This window comes from Siphateles boraxobius, unplaced genomic scaffold (assembly GCF_051911475.1).
Source record: "Siphateles boraxobius isolate OS27281-9 unplaced genomic scaffold, OSU_SipBor_1 8, whole genome shotgun sequence".
Classification (NCBI taxonomy): Eukaryota; Metazoa; Chordata; class Actinopteri; order Cypriniformes; family Leuciscidae; genus Siphateles; species Siphateles boraxobius.
Window position 1 is genome coordinate 16254950 of NW_027509208.1, and position 20336 is coordinate 16275285.

Below are 20336 nucleotides of genomic sequence, written 5' to 3' on the forward strand. Positions count from 1 at the left end.
CATATGGAAAGGAGGCCAAAGATCACAAAAATATACTTTCTGCACATTTTGTTTCTAATCCCTGGGCTAATAGTAATACTACTTGTGATAAGAGCGACAGTCTTTTTTTTTAATGAACCAGTTAAAATGGCAACTGTTGTCAAGTGTATACTACCTTTATTTCTTTTTTTTTAAGAAATAAAGTAACTAGTAATCGTATTCTGAAAGGATGTATTAAATTGATCAAAGGTGGCATTAAAGACATGTAGGCCTATAACATTACAAACAATTTATATTTCAAACAAATATTATTTCAAACTATTCATCAATGAATCCCGGAAAGATAAAGTATTACGTATGCCACAAAAACTAAGCAGCACAACTGTTTTCAACATTGATAAGAAATGTTTCTTAAGCATCAAATCCTCGTATTAGAATGATTTCTGAAGGATCATGTGACACTGAAGACTGGAGTAACGATGCTGAAAATTCAGCTTTACCATCACATTTCAAAAATATTTTCAAATAGAAAACAGTTTTTTGATCAAATAAATGCAGCCTTTGTGAGCATAAAATACTTCTTTAAAAAAACGCATTGAAAAATCTTCCCGACCCCAAACTTTTAAGCAGTAGCGTATATCAGTATTGCATTGTGATTTAATGGCAACATTACTATCACAGACTAGTACGCTAATGTAAACAACCGCAGTCTTCATAAATTGAGCCAGTTGATCTGATTGCCTGCCTCTTTAGGATTATCCCATATACTTTACTAGATATAGGCTGGTGATTAACAGCACAGACCAACACAGACTAGTGGTCGACCGATATGGGTTTTTTGATGGCCAATGCCGATATCTTAGAGAGCAGGGTGGCCGATGGCCGATATTTATATGTATATATCAAACTATATATATATATATATATATATATATATATATATATATATATATACATACACTTTATATAAATCAATACTTAATAAATTAGATAAATTTAATAAATATATATATATATATATACACACACACACACATATAATATATATATATATATATATATATATACATACACTTTATATAAATCAATACTTAATAAATTAGATAAATTTAATAAATATTTAAAAATAAACATGCTTAGGCCCTATACTTTAGATGGCAACTTCTTGAATCTGCAATCCTATTACAGTATTTTTTACAAATGAAGTAATTGTTTAAAAATATGTGAATAAAAAGCAAGTAAACACTGTAACGGCACTCAGTAACCTGGTAATTTCATGCGCACTGTTAATCATATATTTTTTACTTTGACTTTTGACAAGGTAACTCTAATTTTACATACAGCACACAGTGAAAACGACATGAATATGATACAGTGGGCAACTGGATATAACACAGCATTTTTTAAAATGAAGGATTTAAAGTTTTTCGATCGCGTCTCCTGTGAAGCTGATCTTCTGTTCGCATTCAATCACTTCGCACGGACCGTCACTCGCAGGAACACGTTTATGCAGGCTACAAATGCACACTTCACAAGATATCACAGTTGGATTCGATTAAATCTGCAAGGTTTGTGAAATTAAATTTTTATTAGATATTCAGAGATTTGTTTAAATGATGTAGATGCGCATTTGCTGAATGTTGACGGTAAATGCGAAAGTATTTTAGCCTGATTGTTTGGCTTTTCGGTTACAAATAATAAAAAAGCAAACGCATTACTTTTTCACACACCATTTACTTTCTTTGATTACCAGTTCTGTAGCCAACGGTTCTGTCTACAAAGTATTAGATATGACTGACAGAAAGACGGAGAATGTGAGTGAGCGCTGTGTGATCAGATTCAGACGCTGCCGTTCTCTTCTCAGGTGTGGTGTTCTCAGCGCCGCCCGTCAAAATAAAAGTCTGCAGCGCCGTCAAAATAAAAGTCCCGCTTCCAACACATCGGCCAATCAGAAAAACTGATCGGCCGATGCCGATATTTTAAAAAAGCCAAATATCGGCCGTGGCGATATATCGGTCGACCACTAACACAGACCTTTATTTCCGTGGTGATCTTACCCTCACCAACAGAGGAATCTGATCTGTGCGGTGTCTGTCTGAGTCTCTGGTCTCTAAATACTCAGATGAGCGGAAATCAGATCGGATTTCAGGTTGTGACCCTTTCCTGTCATACGACTCAGACTCAGGGCTGGATTATAATTACAAAGGAAACACTAAGGACATCTAGCGCAGGGGTTCCCAAACTTTTTTTTGTCAGCTGAACCCCTTAGACGTAAATTGTTTACTTGAAGTACCCTCTGAGATTTTAAATTAATATTTCAATAATTTAACAAAACATTCACGTTCATGGTTAACTGATACTGGTTTATATATATATATATATATATATATATATATATATATATATATATATATATATATATATATATACATATTTGTTTTAAATCTAATTATAAAAATGAAGATATAAATATATTACTTTTGTAAATTACAATTGTCCCGTGAAATAAAATAAAAATTATATTTGATAATTGTAGTCTTTAAAATTATTATTTTCACTGCAGTGCTAATATCTATGCCTTAAATCCTTCACTTCCAAACGTTCAGATCTTCAGATGCATTTTTGTTTTGACGAAATACTGGTGAAATGCTGTAAACATCTGTCCACAGAAATGCTGGAAATTAAAGTGAAGTTAGTCCACATTGCGTTTCCAAAATGCACGTTAAACTCACTGCACATGCAACGTTTGTGTTGGTGAGAAGCAGCGTTTACTGTGTGTGAACTGAGCTGAAAACACAGCTGAAAACACAGCACAACAACAGACTATAGTATGTATATATATAATCAAATTGCAGCGTTTGATTTGATAATCACACTAAGTCATATCATCATGTCATCCATATCATGACCAGTGAAGCCCCAGGGACTCAAGGCGCAGAAAGCTCCAAATTTCTAAACACACACAGCATTTGCCCATAGGGCCCCAGGCCCCTCAGAATACAGTGCAAGATAGGGCCCAGAAAACTATATAACTAATACTACTATCAACCAAAAAATGACCTTTTCACTTAAAGATAGAGGTCTGCCACTATGATCCACAGTGACTGGGGAACCTCCAATGACATCTGGCCAGGGGCCTCACCGCACAAAGATCGGGCCCTAAAAATCTAGTGAGCTGCCAACCTAGACAGTTTTTCAGGATGTCTCACAAAACTTAGTGACCGACCTATTTAGACAGCATTTTGGGGCGTGTGACTAAAAATCCAGTGAGCTGCCAGTCTATCTAAACAGCATTTTAGGGCGTGTGTCTCAAATCCTACTGAGCTGCCTGCCTAGACATCATTTACAGTGTGCCTCAAATCCTAGTAAGCTGCTATCCAAGAAAGCATTTTAGGCATGTCGCACAAACTCTACTGACCTGCCTCTCAAAGCATAACTGAAATGTAATGGCACCTAGTCAGTTTCAGGGAGTGTAGCATAGGCAGCCAGCTCACTAGGTTTTGTGAAAGTGTAGTATGCGTGTATGTATAACACACAGCCACAGGTATGTATGTATGTATGTATGTATGTATAACAGCCGTCTTCTCGAGTGATAAGCAGTTGTGAGGTGTGATCCGAGGTTGTCTGCTCAGCTGGGTTCTCTTACCCTCGGACGTCAAGCGGCAGAAAGGCCGCAGCAGCTCGGGGAAAGTCAGGTTGTTTTTGCGGGTCACTCTCTCCGCATCCTCGCTGCACAGGACGGCCACCATCGGCACGAACGAGTCCTGGATGAACTCCTGCACTGACTGCACGCACTGAGCCATGAGCGCGGGACTCGTCTGTTCTTCACCGAGCTCACGGATCTGCTGTTGACTTGCAAACAAATACCTCCTTTACTGACAGCCGACGGCAGACATGTTGAAATCCACTGTTGCCTGCTGATCGATTTTGCCCAAGAAGCTTAGCGGCGTCAGGTGATTTCACTTCCGCAATGAAATAAAAGCTCTACTTCTTCCATAATAAAAGCCGTAAATAACGTTTTACTTTCGGTATTTATGATAGACAAAAACAGACTGGCAGATATGTAATACAGGGTGTTGAATAAACTTAAAATTTGTGTAAAAAAAGTGTAACATTAAAACCGAGTAGTGTGAAACTCTTTTCAAACACGGAATAAAAAAAATAAAAAGGTTACAACTTTTTGCTTGTCATTTTGAATTTATTTCTCACAATTCTTACTTTTTTCCCCTCCGAATCTGAGTTAACTCGGAACGGCTAGAGATAAAGTCAGAATTGCGAGATATAAATTCAAAATGACAAGATTTAAACTTTTGAGGCAGAAACAAAATTCAATTGTGGACATAGCCTATAAACGAACCTGAACATATCAATGTTGATTGTTGATACATCTTATATAATGAATGTTAATTTGACATTGACGATTTTGCGTTAGACAGTCAGGTAGGTAGATATTAGGCCTAGACACTAAACACACGGATAGACAGACATGCCGTTTTGTGCTCAAGTTTGGGCACCCCTCTGAGGTTGCATGATAATTTGCTCTGTCTTTTTAAAAAAAATATCGAAGTGATGCCATTCAGTTTCTAGAGAAAGCTGGATAATGTGATGTTTTTCAGACAAAACTTCTTAGTGTAGCAATATTGAGTTGTATGAAATAAAATCAAATGTGAAAAATAGGCTGTGCAAAGGTTTGGCCACCCTTTCAATTGTTTTTCTTCTTTTTCTTGTTTTTCAGATTTTATTGGCGGTTGACAAACAACAAAATTATGTATAACCGTACCAACTGGAGTGTGGATCAAAATTACTGTTTTATATCCTCTCCCACAAATTAGTTATTCTAAGATACTGAAAAATAAAACTTTATTTTGTAAAATATCTCCTAGTATAAATTGCATTTTTATTTTTTTCTAGATTTTGCAGAATCCTTCTTTTAGGCTCGTATTTCTGACAGTATAGCATAACGTTCCACAGTTTCTTCTTGCTCACAAAATTTACACCTTCCCGTATGATGTTTACCCATTTTATAAAGTGTACTGTTTAGTGTTGTATGTCCAAATCTCATCCTTGATATTATCTCATCTCTCCTGTTTTTTCCTGCACTTCTCATCTCTCCCACTTTCATTTGAATTATGTAAATCCATCAACCTTTCTTCTCCATATCCCATTGTTTTTGCCACCTTACCGGCTTCAACCTTTCCTTAATAATACTCTTGATTTCATTCTTACTTATACTAACACTTAAGTTAATGTCATTGTTTCGTATGGCTTCTTTTGCTGCCTTATCTGCCATTTCATTTCCTTAATATGTGCGGGTACCCATAAAAGTATCACTGTAAGTCCCATCATTTGAATTCTGTTTAATGTTTGCTGTATTTGTAATTAAACGTCTGGTATACTTTCCGAATGACTTTATTGTAAGCTAGCCAATGATGAACTTGAGTCTGAACAAACAACTGATTTCAAAGGTCTTATCTCATATCCACGGTGTTGCTTATAATAGTGCAATAATTTCCCCTGTATAAACAGATAACTCATCACTGATCCTTTTCCTTTTTGATAACTGAAAAAGCAACAGTAAACAGTAAAAGCAACTCCTATCTTATACTCTTTTATGCGTCTGTGTAGATCTGAACAGCTGTGGTACTCATTAATATTGTATGTCTGTATTACATGAATTACATTCCTTATCCTTGTTTTTCTTTTCTAACAATGTAAGATACTGCGGCGCCTCAAAGTAACCAAGGTTTTATTACTGGTGGTAGCTGTATAGTTGGACTATAACTTTTAACAGATTAACTTTAAGTTCTGTTGCTTTCTGTATTACTGTCCATCCGAAGATTTTCGTTTTCCTCCTCTCTTTTTCTTAACAGGGCTTTAAAGTGTCTTGTGTTTGATGCTCTTGACTATGGCCTTGTAAATTAGCCCAATAATTCAGTGATAAATATCCTTCTCATTTCTAATGACATTTCCACTGATTTCTACCTGTAGGGCTATAATTGGTGTAGTTTGTAGCTCCTGTACATAGTCTCAATGGCCTTTGGCCAAAGCTTTTTTAAATCTTGTGGAGTCCTTTAACTTAACCCAGTTTGTCGTTAGTCCCACACATACATGTAGTCACACTAGATTTGGTTTTGACATATGGATTGCCTATTAGTATCATAAAAGTCTGTGATGCCACTTTTTCTGATCATTTGCCTGTTTTATTTGAGATATGTATTTCTCGTGATTCCAAAGTGACTGTTCAACAACGTCGCTGTCGGGCGATAAACCCTTCAACTGCTCAATTATTTTCTGAAGCTTTTAGTGCAAATGAAGTTGATTATTCAATGCCCTCATGGGCTTAATACCGAAGAACTAACTACATCGTTCTTTTTAACTTGTCAAAATATTTTGGATACAGTTGCCCCTTTCAGGACGATTCGTGAAAAAAATTAGAGTTCAACGTGGCTGAATGCTACTACTCGAGCTACAAGGCTGGAATTCAGAAGGGCGGAACGCCGCTGGAAGAAGGATAAATTACAGATCTCATTTGATATTTTACAGTATAATTTGTCTAAATATCAAAAAACTGTTAGATTAGAGAAATCAAAGTATCTCTCTAATGCTATCTGTAACAATTCCCATAAGCCAGCTGTGCTGTTCAGTACTATTAATGCTATTCTGAACACTCCCCAAGCTACTTGTTTAGAGCCTTCTGCTGAGTTGTGTGAACATTTTTTACACTTTTTTATTGATAAGATTGAGGCTATTAGATCTAATATATCCCCCCCTCTTTGACTTTTTTATTCGTTTCCTCTGAGTGCCCTGCTGTTTTTGATCAGTTTGTGCCGATGTCTCTTGTCTCTTCTGAGGGAGTTTTTTGTTTAAATGAAATTATCCTCATGTTGCATGCATATTGTTCCTCCACGTCTTCTAAAAGACTCATTTGATGCTATTGGTCCTACTGTTCTTGCAATTATTAATAGCAGCCTGGCCTCGGGAGTTGTACCTAAGTCTTCTTAACTGTCACGGTCCCGTATACGGGATATCTAACTTTACTTCGCTTTATTACTATTAAATCCTAATCTAATTATGACAAACTATATATCATTGGAAAGGTCTAAGACTCCTAAATAGATATTTTAGCGCTGTTTTTTTTCTTACAAATTATGTTTAAACAGTAATATATGAATTTATGACAAGAGTGCGCCTCAAAAAATCGACGTCATGAGTTTCGGACCTTTGTCACAAAAAGTCGATGCACACACTTTTAATAATTGAAACTTTGGTTTTAAATGCTAAAAGTTCATAATAAAACATAATCAAGTATTTGTCAATAAAAAAGATAAAAATATATTTTAAAAAGTAAAGTAAGAAGTCCTCTAAAAAGTATAATATATATTACATATTAATACATTTTTTATTATTATTATATCACATATTTCAGTATTTATCATAAATTAGGTATCATTTGAAAGCTTGCGGACTCAGAATTCATCCTGTGAAAACCGTTTTGAAATTGGATGTTGCGTTACCATAGAAACAGTATTTTTTATTAGGCCCCTCCCTTTTGTGCATCATCTTTCATAATTTATTATCAAAACCTTTTCTAATATTGACAAAACACATATTGTCAGAAAGGTCTGAGTCTCAAGGTACCATATTTAGTGACAGAAGTGATATTTGGATAGAAATTTATGAATTTGTTACAGCAGATTGCATACAATTAAATTTAATGGAATGAAATGGCACCCGGTGGCTATTTTTGGTACTACGCCTAAACAAAATCTCATGGGAACTTCAATTTTTGTGATATCAACTTGAAATTTGGAACATAACTTGGTTAGATATATAGCTTTCCTTTTATAGTAATTTTATAGTAAAAATATTTTGTAAAATATTAAAATAAATATATTAATAAAGTATATTTGATTTACTGTAAATTATAACTTCCATAACTTTTTCATACTGTCATTTATTGAAGTGCTTTCACTTCAGTAATAATCTGCTGATTGTTTTCTTTAAAACTAGACCAAACTTAGGTCTGTATTCCAAAGCATTCTTGAATTACAACCATTTAAGTTTGTATAGTGCATTTTAATGTCAATTATCAAAAGGGGGGGGGGGGGGGGGGGGGGGGGTGGCAGTTGCATCAGTGGAACCAGTAATCAAGAAATCTAGCCTGGATTTGATCTATTTGATACAAATGAGTTAAGTTAGCTAATTTACATTCTGTTGAATGGATGTACTCAGTTTGAGTTGGGGCTACATATATTTATTGGATGGAAATCCTGCCCACAACTTAATTGAGTTCATCCAATGAATAATGTTTTTGAGTGGCCTACACCCAGAATTCTTTGGGATGGCATAAAATGAGGAACAGGAAGGACGCATGTCCTCTTAAACGCCCACTCCTGGAAACCATGCTGCAGACATGTACCCAGAAGGTTAGCTTTGCAAATGAGGATAAAACTAATAATTTATGTAAATTCCAAATAAAGAAAATAAAGAAATAAATCTCTTGGTGTCTTTTATCAGTCTAATGTGCAACTCAGACTAGAAAAAGTTACCAAACAATGAGAAACAAACATTTATAGAAAGAATATAAACCAAAAAAACACAGGGCATACACCGCAACCAGGGGTAACTTAGGAGATCGTCACAGTGTTTTTTTCTGTTGATTCAATAAATGTTATTTCAGAACTGAAATCGTACTGTTTCCATAAGGTATAAATTATATCCAAATGAAGTTGCTGCTTCGAAAGCCCAGATTATAAACTGAAATTATAATTATCAGGGATGCCCAAAACATTTGCATAAAACTTTATAAAGAAAAGTTACAGTGTCCCAGGAAAAAAAGTGCCTTTTAAATGGCATAATAAAAAAAAAATTGCATGTATAATGTAAGTATTCATTTACCAACAAAACTCACTTCTATATTATCAATTTATCAGTATGTTGCTTTTATACAAAAATGTTCCTTAACTAGACAGATTTTGAATTGCATAAAAAGCTTAAAAGATAGTCACATTTCTTTCACAGTCACTGAGTCAAGTCACTTTATTTAGAAGATGAGTTCCATAAAGGCAGTTCATATTTATCACCAAGAAAAAGGGGGTAAGCTGACGTTACAGAATACACTCCCTTTTTATGGCAATGAGGAAGTTGACTGTACTTAAGTAATTGCAATCTGAAAGTGAAGATATCAACAGACTAGAGAGCCAGCAGACATCTGACAATTTGGACATGTCAGCTTCAGAGGAAGAGTGTCCTGTGTGCAGAGGGGAAATAAGTAATCCTTCTCAACCTTCACCATGCTGTGGAAAGGTGTAAGTGTGATTTATATTTCAAATAGTGATTTTGGTGCCTTAATGTGGACACTTCAAACAGACAAACTTAAATCAATCTTGTAAGTTTTTAAGACATATTGAACATAACTTAACATGCTAAATATTTTGTAATTTTATACAGAAATGTCTTGTATATAAAAAATATATACAGTATATTTATATAACTGATAGGTGATCGCAGATGGAACTCATTGAATAAATCACAATTTCTCCAAAAAGGCCATTGTATTTGGAAACAGTGTTTATGGTGGACATTTATTTAGCTCATTTTTCATGCGCTACATTTACATTCTTTCCTTCACATATAACTAAAATTTCTGATAAACAACCTGAGCTATCAAAAGTGAAAGTATTTCTAAAGGGAAATTCCATCACATGACGTGTTGACTAAGGTTACCTCTATTGACAGCCACTTTTATCTTCTTCCTGATGATAGTTGATTATTTTACTCTCTCTCACACACTCTTTGTCTTTCTCTGTACTTCTAGATTTTGCCAGAGATGCCTCAATCAATCTTTCCGGTACAGGACTCACTGCCCATACTGCAGAATGAGTGTTTCTGCAAATAATTCATTGGTAATAAGTAAATGCCCTTTGATTAATACCAGTATTTCTGTAAGTGGAGTTCATTAAAGACTGAATGCTTAAGAATATTTTTCTTGCAGCCTCCTAGTAGAAGGCAACTGCGCCAAATCCTGCCAGGGAATTTTGATGCCATTTATTTGAGAAGACCTATAGGCTCAAACATACATGCGTAAGTCTCATGCGCAAATTTCAACATTTAGTGCCTTTTCTGTCAAATTCCAAAGAATTTACCATGATTTTAAACAAACAGTCTCATCAGCCAACTTCAAGATTCACAGGCGCAACAGACAAACACTGCCTCTCAAGTCAGTCTGCCCAATCAGGCTACCCTGGCACCTGCCCCACAAAACCAAGCCCATCCTCTTTTAATTCCTGCCACACGGCCCGTTCCAATGCCACGGATTCGAGTTCAACCTGCAAATGCAACCTTTAATGCTGCCCCAAGGAGTCTTTTACAAGTCGCCCAAAGACCTGCCCCGGCTCCACTGCTGCCAAACCCTGCCCCGCCCCAGCAAGATTTGCAGGCGATGCTTGATGATTGGTAAGTCCCATCAAGAGGATAATCATTTGATTGACTTAGACTATGGCTTGGCTAACTCATATTTTGTTTCATTCACAGGCCATGGCAAACGGAGATCACTCTAATGGAAAATAATCTTCAACCTCAAGGGTGAGGACATCTGTAGGCTATATCCACTTCCTTATCCACATATTTTCATAAACACACTGCACTGCCAAAAAAGCATGGAAAACCCCTTCCAATGAACCCCTTTCACTATTCCAGTAATTCAACAAATCCTAAACCTACAAATTACATTCTAGAGCAGGGGTTTTCTTTTTTAGATGACATATGTTTATTGCCAAAAAAGTGTTTCTTTCTCACAATAGTTATATATATATATATATATATATATATATATATATATATATATATATATATAAAATCTATTCTTTATTATTTATTTTAATAATTTTTTTAATATTCAATTTATTTTAATCTATTTTATTTAAATCAAATCTGTGTATATCTCACCGGACTAATAGCCTATGCAACATTTTGCTGTGGCTACCTCTTGTTAAGTTGGTGCTCATTTTATAGAACATTTTTCAGATTTTTCTTGTCGGCAAACATTTTGGCCAAATAATGCACCATTAGGCTACATAATTCTAAAAATATGGTTATTTCAAATTTACATGCGTTTATTTATATATGTCTGTAATTGCATAGCCTACTATATAATACTTCAAGTCTGTAAAATAAATGTTTTAGAAGACTTGAGGCATTAAGCTTTAAAATAAAAAAAAAACGTAAAAGTATTTTACTTAATTTCCCGATTGTTTTCTTTCTCTCAGTTTGACTGTGAGGACATTTGTGTGTCCATACTGCCAGGATAACGGACTGGATGAACTCGATCTACGCGATCACTGCAATGACCGTCATGTCAATGACAGCAGACGTGTGGTCAGTCAGGGTTCATAGAGTGATTGATTCTAATAATATCCAATGTGTTGAATTAAACTTGCAGCGCATTCATTTGAAACATTAGTTCCTTTCAGTCATATATTTATCTCAGCATTCTAATTTGAGAAAGTATTTTAACTACACCCTTCATTTTGAAATGCCTCGGCAGTGCTGACTGCTTCTCTCAAGACTGTTGTGTGTCCTCTGGCGCCCTCTAGGTGTGTCCAGTGTGTGTGGCGACACCTCACGGTGATCCGCAGTACTACAGCCGCGACTTCGTAGCTCATCTCAACCTGCGCCACTGCTACTACATGGACGATATAACTGTAAATCATATACACGCACACAAATCAAAGAACTTTCCCAATAAATATATATTCTCACACACTGTCCATGTTTAACTGTAATCCTTTATTTATCTGATCTGCAGAACCTGCACCAATCCGATGAGATGAACCTTCAGTGTGCAATTTTAGCATCATGTATGAAAAACATTTAGAGCTCAGTTTCAGAAACATAACATGAACAACACTGTTCTCTGCGTTTTTTTCTGGAGATCTAAAATAAGTTTGTATACAAGATTATGGCATAATCGTAAACAGCAGTTGTGAAGTGAAAGATAAGTTGAATATCTGATATTGAACTATTTACCAATGCTGTGGTTAGAAATTGATTGAACTGCTATTAAAGCAACAAAAAAATGTTGATTATCAGACCAAGATTTATTTTAAGCTGTGTTGTTTTCATATGACACCATTTCATCATATAAATGTAAGTTCTTTTCACATGTTCATTCTATGATATAGGCTATTGCTTACTCCTTTAACAAGATTTATCAGCTGGAAACATTTTGCACTATTTAGCTGCTCTTGCACTTTCTTTTTAGATATGAGATATACTTTTTAGTGTGCAATATACACTTTTTGTAGGATTTAGTATGTATCTGTGGACTAATGTTTGAATTAATTATTTAAATGACTTCAGGGTCTGCATCCTGCACTGTAAAATGTATATTTGTGAAATAAAAGTTTCTACTGTGAAACAACATTCTGTGGAAAAGTTTTCATGGCAGACTTCAGGAAGTGTGTGTTTATAATTTATATAATGTGCAGTTAAACCTCAAACTCTTAGCCAAGTCATTATCAATAACTACTTTTATCATGTAATAATATCATGGTGACCATCAGTGTAATAAATCTTATCCTATCAGCTGCAGGCTGTAAATCATTGCAGACTAAGCTCTTTAGAAATTGGTACATAGACATATACACTGATATTTTGAACAGAAGAACTCAGGATTAAACCGATCTCATGGCATCTCTCCATACATTTCTCATTCTACTCTTATGTACCGCGGTCCTGGGTTTGGTGAGTCCAGAAATCAGTACTTTCAGTGTCGGGGTATGTCATAAAGAACCAACATTTTTTGATCATATAATACATGTTAAACAAAAGGAAATTATTTTAGAGCACAGCTATAGTTAGAGCACATATAGTTGTACTAAAATGTATTGATCGTGTTCAGGGCTGAATGAGTTTTATGATGAATTGGTTATTTCATAGAATATAAGGTTTGCACTGTAATTATTTGTTGATGTAAATGTGCACCTTTGACACTTTCCTCAAATGTTTTCTTTCAAAGCCAACATCTTCACTGTCAGGTGAGTCATTACAGTCACATTCTTTCAAAATAACATTTGATTTTAAATGATTTTATATTCTATATGCTCTGGATTTTGACTTTTCTTTTATAGGCAAAACAGAGATTGATGTAGATAATGGAAAAGACCAGGATATATTTGAAATAAATGAAGGTTTGTGGAAACATTAATATGCGTCTTAAATCATAACATTATTTTGATTATACATTTGCAGTAACTGCTGTGTTGTTCAACAGAGGCAGGACTTCACCTGGTGGAAGGAGACATTCTGATAGAGAAGGTCAGTGTTTTATAAATCAGGTTCTCATGGTACTTTCCATTAACATTATATTTTAGGAAATAATTAACCTTTTAGAAAATATTTAACAAACCTCAGGATGTTTTTACTTTTAAAGATATTTTTTTAACTATTCATTTATAATGAGGTCTGTAACTAAAAAAATAGGACGTATAAAAACAGTTTGTGTAATAAACCAAGATTAACAAACTTCAAAAGTTTTTTTAAATTAAAAAAAAACTTTTAGGAGATGTTTAGCCTATGTGTAATGACGGGTCTACAGGATGAGGATCCATCTGCAGTTTTATTAAAAAAACAGAGTTATAAAGGTACATTCTACAATGACATGCGTAAACAGAAACAAACAGTAGTTCGGGCAGGAAACAAACATACAGAGTCCAAAAAGCAGGCAAGGGTCAAGGCAGGCGGCAAGAATCAAATACGAGGAGTCGTCCAAATCAAATCAAACACGGGTATAACAATAGGCTACACAATGAATAAATGCTCAGAAAATATCACCGGGGAAAATCAAGACTTCGCAAAATGTGCGCGGTTGTGAAGTGATCTGCCCAAGAAGTGTGTGTGCGGTGAAATGCAGGTGAGAGTGCAATCTGTCCCAATAATTCCGGATGAGAAAGTCAATATTCGGGTGATGGCTCCCTCTGGTGTTGCGAAGGAGGCCGTGCGGGAGCCTCACTTGTAACAATAACATTCAGAAAATGTCATACTAAATATTATACGAGCTGTTTTCTATGAGGTTTGTAACTTAAATCTTGGACATCTGAAAAAATATTGCTTTTAAATTGTCCAGCAATAAACATGACAAACGTCAAAATTACTATATATATATATATATATATATATATATATATATATATATATATATAATTTTAGGAGATGCTTAACCTTCAGAAAATGCTTAAACCTGTCAAACTCAATGTTATTTGAGCTGGGGTTTTTTTTTTTTTTTGCTGTTGTTTGTAAATAAAATCTGGACATGTTTAAATAAAGTTTCCATTATTTTTCAAGCAAAAAATAAAATAAAATAAAATAAAAGGTAACTTGCAAATTAAATAACAGGGATGTGTTGAAGCTGAATGAAGCTAAATCCATGTTTGGTTTGTGTTTAACAGGGAGAAAGCAGAAACACTATTCTGGGTGAACAGTATCGCTGGCCTACCACTGTGCCGTACTTCCTAGACAATAGCCTTGGTAGATGAATCTATAAAATAATTGACTCAGTTCAGATGAATTATTGCTTTGATCTTTATCTGACATACTCATTCTACCTTAATCTTTTAAAATCTTTCACCCACTGTCTTTCTCTCTTTTACATGCTCTTTCACTTGTTCGTATGTAATTTCAACAGAGATCAATGCCAAAGGCGTGATACTGAAAGCATTTGAGCAATACAGACTCAAGACCTGTATTGACTTCAAACCCTGGGGTGGAGAGCCAAACTACATTTTTGTGTTTAAAGGCAGCGGGTGAGGAAACTTCAAACATTAAACTCAATAATCAAGTCTATCCACATTCATATGGATGAAACATATTGTGCTCACATTTTTTCAATACAAAAACAGAAAAAGTCCTACCCTTTTTAAACATATACATTTTTTTGATTTAAGTAATTAAAAATGTAACAATTTAAAAGTATTAAATAATATTTGGTAACACTTTATTTTGATGGTCCACTTTAGACATTCTACTAAGTAACTTTGCAACAAAAAGTGTTAGCAGATATTAAGCAAACAGTCTACTAATATGACGGGTAGTTGACATGTACTTCCATATTAAAGAGAGTTAGTTGACGTAGTTGCAAAGCAGGCCTACATAGTAAAATGTCTAAAGTCGACCTTCGAAATAATGTGTTACTAACATTTTATGCCAGTAAAAGCATTTTTAAACTTTTCAGGCATGTGCAAGCTGCAACAGTACGAGGGACTTTTTCTTTCCCCCTTGCACTGACTGAATCCGATGGGGTGTTTATTTTTGCAAAAACGTGAAATTCTGGATTTTTCTCTGTTCCAGATGTTACTCGAAGGTGGGAAATCGACAGATGGGGAAACAGGAGTTGTCAATTGGTGCAAACTGTGACCGTTTAGGAACAGTGGAGCATGAGTTTCTGCATGCGTTGGGTTTGTGGCACGAGCAATCCAGAACTGACAGAGACGACTACGTCACCATAGTGAGGGACCAGATTCAAGAAGGTATAATAACTGAATTCATTAACATTTTTCATGCCATCGAATAACAACTCTTTACTTTATATATCCTATTATTACATGCAGCTGTTTTCTTGTTAAATCATCACTTAGGTAAAGAGCACAACTTCAATTTATATGATGAAACGGTGTCAAGCTCTCTCGGTGTGCCCTATGATTATGCTTCGGTCATGCACTACAGTAAGACGTCCTTCAGCAAAGGCCAAGAGCCAACCATCGTTACCAAGATACCAGAATTCTTGGATGTGATTGGCCAACGCATGGAGTTCAGTGACAGTGACCTGCTCAAGCTGAACAGGCTATACAATTGTAGTAAGTTTATGATTACAGTTTATAACACTTTCTGTGGGACCTTGACTGCTTAAATAATCCTCCATTATTTTTTTATAGATATAATTAAATTAGTCTAACTGGTAAGATAAAGACTACTTGCTCAACTAATACTTGGCTTCTCTCACTCATCTCCTTCTAAAATATCTTTCAAAATTATTCCAGCTACAACCTCAACTTTTCTGGACTCTTGCCACTTTGAGGAACCAAACATCTGTGGTATGATCCAGGGAGATGGAAATGCCAAGTGGGCTCGTGTACAAACAGTAGAGAGCGGTCCAAAGACGGACTACACCACTCTGGGTCAATGTCAAGGTATGAACACCCCTAAACACAAAAGCAGGATTCAACCCGACAATGTTTTGCATTGAAAATGTCCTTTTTTTTAACCACATGACTGTTGGTGACGCAACTTCATAAGAGAGCTAACAGATGCTAACAGAGCTATCGTGCAGCCCCACCCATTGTGAAATCTCATTGGTCCAAAATCCCCATAACATAACCTCAAATTATTATTATTAATATTTTCTGATTGGTTGTAATTAGCTGCGTCCAAAATTGCATAATGTCCATTCGGAACTAGTTTTCTAAGTTTCTAGTTGAAACTTACTTGGCGATCAGTTACGACGCTTCACTGCTATTCATAAATCCTCTCATGTTGCTTTGTGGGATAGTAAAGTGTTCATCACATGCGCACTTCATCGGAAGTAGTAAGTCATCCAGTATAGCCTATTGTTTTATAAATTTTATAAATATGGGCATAATTGTCTTTTCTCATATTGTTCTTCCAGTAACGTTAATAGAATGTTCGTTCAAAGATAACTCATCCTTATTGTTCTCAAAACGTTTAAATGTTACTACCTGTTTCACAGAGCATTCAAAAGTTACGTTTCCCATAATGTTTGCAAAATTATAAAATGGAATGTTCCCTTAAATGTTCACATTTTTGTTCAAAAATGTAAAAAAAAAAATGTTTTAAAACATTTAAAAACTGGACATTTTGAATGTTCAAGGAAGATTCAGAAAAAACATTTTCATTACTTAATGGGAATGTTACCAAAAAAAAAAAAAATTGTTAGCTGGGGTTTCACGTGAATAACACTCACATAGCAAATATTTTCGCCAAATTTACTTAAAAAGAAAAAAAATTTCATTTGACTTATTTGCATCTTTTTTCAAGCTTATTTAACACAAAGTAATGTTAACTATCTGATTAACGATGCGTGACAAAAACAGTCTTATCATAGGCCTATACCTAGTTAGGCCAAAGATTCTCTTAAATGGGACGGTATCATGTGGAAAACATTTGTATAATTCAAAGTCCATAATCCTGCATTGATTACTCTTTTATGATATTATTGTGGTGGCACTTTGGTCTTCATGATAAACATTTTACCGACACAATAAGAAAATCTCATTCTTTGACCTTCTCTAGACTCTTCTTGTCAAGGGTTGCTATATGACATGCCCATTATAAGGTTCAAAGAGGTGTGAGAAAGCGACAAGACTGGCTTAGTAGCTTATTATCTGATAAAATGTATACTTTTACAGGGGTTGGGTTCTTCATGCATTTCAGCACAGCCACAGGTACCCAAGGAAACAAGGCTTACCTGGAAAGTCGCCTCTTTTATCCCAAAAGACGCTCCCAATGCCTGCAGTTCTATCATTACAGCAGTGGGGGCGCCGATGACCAGCTAAACATCTGGGTGCGCGAATACACCGCTGAAAATCCCAAAGGAGACCTGAGACTCATTAAGAAGATCAGTGGTAATAAATCCAATGATTTAAAACCCCAAATCAAGAATTATTTACTGTAAAAGGTGAGGTCACATGTACCGTTGCTCAGCGAAAATTGGCAGACAAAATCCAGTCGTTCCAATAAGAATCTGCTTGATTGGGAATTTCGTGTGAGGGCAAAAATGTTCCCCATGCAGGCAGATTTCACTTGTGTTCAAGTTGGCCATGTAAATTCAACGTCTTGACCAACAGAAAGCTGCTTGATTTGAAAGTGACTGCTGTGTGAACTTCTTTATAGTAGAACCAGATTTGACCAAGAACAACATGTTCCAGGATCAACGTCTTCGTTGATCCTGGAACAACATTCCAATCAACTAATCAGATTTAAAGGACAAATTTACAGTTTATGTCAAGTTTAGGGTTAATACCAGGGTTAGGCTCCTCTCAATCAGTGTTATCCCCCTATCATTTCCCTCTGATTTTAGGGATAACTTGTGGGAATATATTTTCGAACAGGAATGTTGTTCCAGGATCAACAAAGATCCAGGAACCTGTTGTACTTGGTGAAATCACGTTCTGCGCTTTAGCACGTCCCTCACCATTGAGACATTTTTAAATTTGACTAAAGTGACCATGCCGCTCACATTTACTGTTGCGGCGAAACAGTATCTAGTTGTTCCAATAGGGAGCCACAAGTTTGTGAGTTTTGTGTGGGGGCGAAAAAGTTCCCCACAAATGTATCGCTCGTGTCCAAGTTGGTTACATGGATTCGACGCACTGACCAACAGAAAGCTGCTTGATTTGAAAGTGACTTCTGCAAAATTTTGTGACCACACCTTAAGGATAAATTGTTATGCTATTGGTAATGTATACTGTACATGTGCTATTTAGGTGGACTTAAAGACTCCTGGGAACTATACCATGTGACGCTAGATGTCTCTGATAAATTCAGAATGGTGTTTGAAGGAGTTAAAGGAAGAGATGCATCAAAGGGTGGTCTTTCTCTGGATGACATCAACCTCTCAGAGACCCAGTGTCCTCAGTTCACTTGGCGTATTCGAGATTTTACCACTCTTCTTGCTACAACTAATGCCGGCGCCAAAACCTACAGCCCCCGCTTCCTAACTTCAGATGGTTACTCATTTCAGATTGGTTTATACATTAATGGCTTGACGAATAGCCCTGATAAAATGGCAATCTACCTCCACTTGACCTCTGGACCTTATGATGACAATCTCCAATGGCCATGTCCATGGCGACAAGCATCCATGGAGCTAATGGACCAGAATCCAGACATCCAACACCGCATGAACAACATGAAGATGATCACTACTGATCCAACCAAGACCTCCACTGACTGTAAGATATAAACAGAGTTAGGGAGGCTGAAAGCACAAGATATTAGGCATTTTTATGAGCAATAAATGCTTCAACAGATACGTGATTCCAGATTTAGGCTACATTCCTTCAGATATGTTTGTAAACTGCATATTCATTTCCAAATACTCTCCGTCCACACCAGTGTTTTCAAACATTTTCCATGAGTTTCTCACATAGACTGTAAAAAAAAGATGGACAACAAACCTTTACTCTCTAGTAGAAATTGTAGAAAGTGAAACAGCCAATGTCCAAATATGGTCACTACATGATTGCCTAATCTAACCCCTCCCCCACAACTAATCCTAAACCTATCAATATTTGGGGGGGGGGGAGGAATTCGGCACAACACTGGTATAACCATATATCTACTATGACTGTGGGTACAATATGCATCACATGACAAAAGATCCGTAATAGTTGGCAGTCCACTCTAAAAAGCAGAAACATTTTCTGATATATCCACTTAGGAAAATGTCTTCAAAAAGCTCAGTTTTCACAAGACAAAACGTGAAGAAAAACATGCATTTTCAAATCTATCTGGATCAATATAGACGTAGCCTTAGAGAGATAAATGACAAGAAAAGTTTTATAGATATTGTCTTCTCTCTTTTGCGCAGCCATGGGTAATGTGGAGTATTATTGGGATGACCCACGAAAAGTAGGCAGTCGTGTCACTGACACAGATGGCAGTTCATTCTACCGGGGACCCGGTTATGGTACGAGCAATTACATCACACTTGATCGCCTGAAGAGTCGGAGCTTCATTAAAGGAGATGATGTCATCTTCCTCCTCTCCCTTGAAGGTTTGTGAGCAGCTTTTTTATTCCATTCCTGTGAAATTCCTATGAAACATGACAGAAGTTGACTTAAGTTTGAATGTGTAACTTCGTCAATAGATGTGACTGGACTTTTGGAACCTCAGTCGAGAGAGTTTTGGAGACCGGAATTCAGAGATCAGCGATTACAGGTTGAGGACTCCAATGGAAGCTCTACAACAACAGTGGCAGTAAGCATCTTTGTGGGTGCTGCCATGTTCCTTGGTCTTGTTGCAAGTGTGCTGTTCTACGTGCAAAGGAGAAGAGGACAGATGGAAAGAGAGATTGAGCCAGAGAGGACAGATGGTTGTGAGCATCCATTTACCCAATTCAGTTCTGTCATTCCACACCTGATAACTGAACTATTAAATGCATTAACTCCTATTCTACTGAATTTTCTCTTACAGAACCCCAAATGTCCACAGTGGACAGTGGACTAAAAGGCAGGCCCTAATGACATCATGAAGCCTCAATGGAGGAAAAATATTTTCTGGAATCTGCCCTTCACTACTGAGCTGGATCTATGGATTCATAGCTTGCTTTTAAAATGTATAGA

General features: G+C 36.0%; 3 protein-coding genes across 5 annotated transcripts in view; 2 read left to right on the top strand and 1 right to left on the bottom strand.

Annotated features, from left to right (window-relative positions):
* trappc8 (trafficking protein particle complex subunit 8) overlaps window positions 1–3948 on the bottom strand; it is a 79674-nt gene extending 75726 nt beyond the window's left edge. Inside the window, exon 1 of one of the 3 annotated variants that reach the window (XM_077220960.1) lies at window positions 3626–3948. In XM_077220960.1, coding sequence (XP_077077075.1) covers window positions 3626–3782 — 157 coding nt within the window. In that variant the 5' untranslated portion in view covers window positions 3783–3948. The remainder of the gene's footprint in view (window positions 1–3625) is intronic. The other 2 variants (XM_077220962.1, XM_077220961.1) reach the window with 2 other exon arrangements.
* A 5183-nt stretch (window positions 3949–9131) lies between these two features.
* rnf125 (ring finger protein 125, E3 ubiquitin protein ligase) lies at window positions 9132–12400 on the top strand. The gene is made up of 8 exons (XM_077220983.1): window positions 9132–9287; window positions 9797–9884; window positions 9974–10062; window positions 10144–10434; window positions 10513–10563; window positions 11247–11355; window positions 11574–11681; window positions 11786–12400. The coding sequence occupies exons 1-8, from the start codon at window positions 9205–9207 to the stop codon at window positions 11852–11854; spliced, it is 888 nt and encodes a 295-aa protein (XP_077077098.1). The 5' UTR covers window positions 9132–9204; the 3' UTR covers window positions 11855–12400.
* A 239-nt stretch (window positions 12401–12639) lies between these two features.
* Window positions 12640–20278, top strand: mep1ba (meprin A subunit beta a). The gene is made up of 14 exons (XM_077220973.1): window positions 12640–12723; window positions 12998–13016; window positions 13110–13169; window positions 13253–13296; window positions 14427–14505; window positions 14663–14780; window positions 15325–15503; window positions 15612–15830; window positions 16014–16163; window positions 17400–17615; window positions 18477–18944; window positions 19583–19768; window positions 19862–20089; window positions 20188–20278. Coding segments are annotated over exons 1-14 (2025 nt in total). The 5' UTR covers window positions 12640–12666; the 3' UTR covers window positions 20190–20278.
* The last annotated feature ends 58 nt before the right edge of the window (window positions 20279–20336 follow it).

Coding starts and splice junctions, on each gene's coding strand:
- rnf125 (XM_077220983.1), top strand. CDS start 9,205: ATGTCAGCTTCAGAGGAAGAGTGTCCTGTGTGCAGAGGGGAAATAAGT. Junction 9,885..9,973: donor TTTCTGCAAATAATTCATTG/GTAATAAGTAAA, acceptor TTTTTCTTGCAG/CCTCCTAGTAGAAGGCAACT. Junction 11,356..11,573: donor TCAATGACAGCAGACGTGTG/GTCAGTCAGGGT, acceptor GGCGCCCTCTAG/GTGTGTCCAGTGTGTGTGGC.
- mep1ba (XM_077220973.1), top strand. CDS start 12,667: ATGGCATCTCTCCATACATTTCTCATTCTACTCTTATGTACCGCGGTC. Junction 15,504..15,611: donor GAGGGACCAGATTCAAGAAG/GTATAATAACTG, acceptor ATCATCACTTAG/GTAAAGAGCACAACTTCAAT. Junction 15,831..16,013: donor GAACAGGCTATACAATTGTA/GTAAGTTTATGA, acceptor AAATTATTCCAG/CTACAACCTCAACTTTTCTG.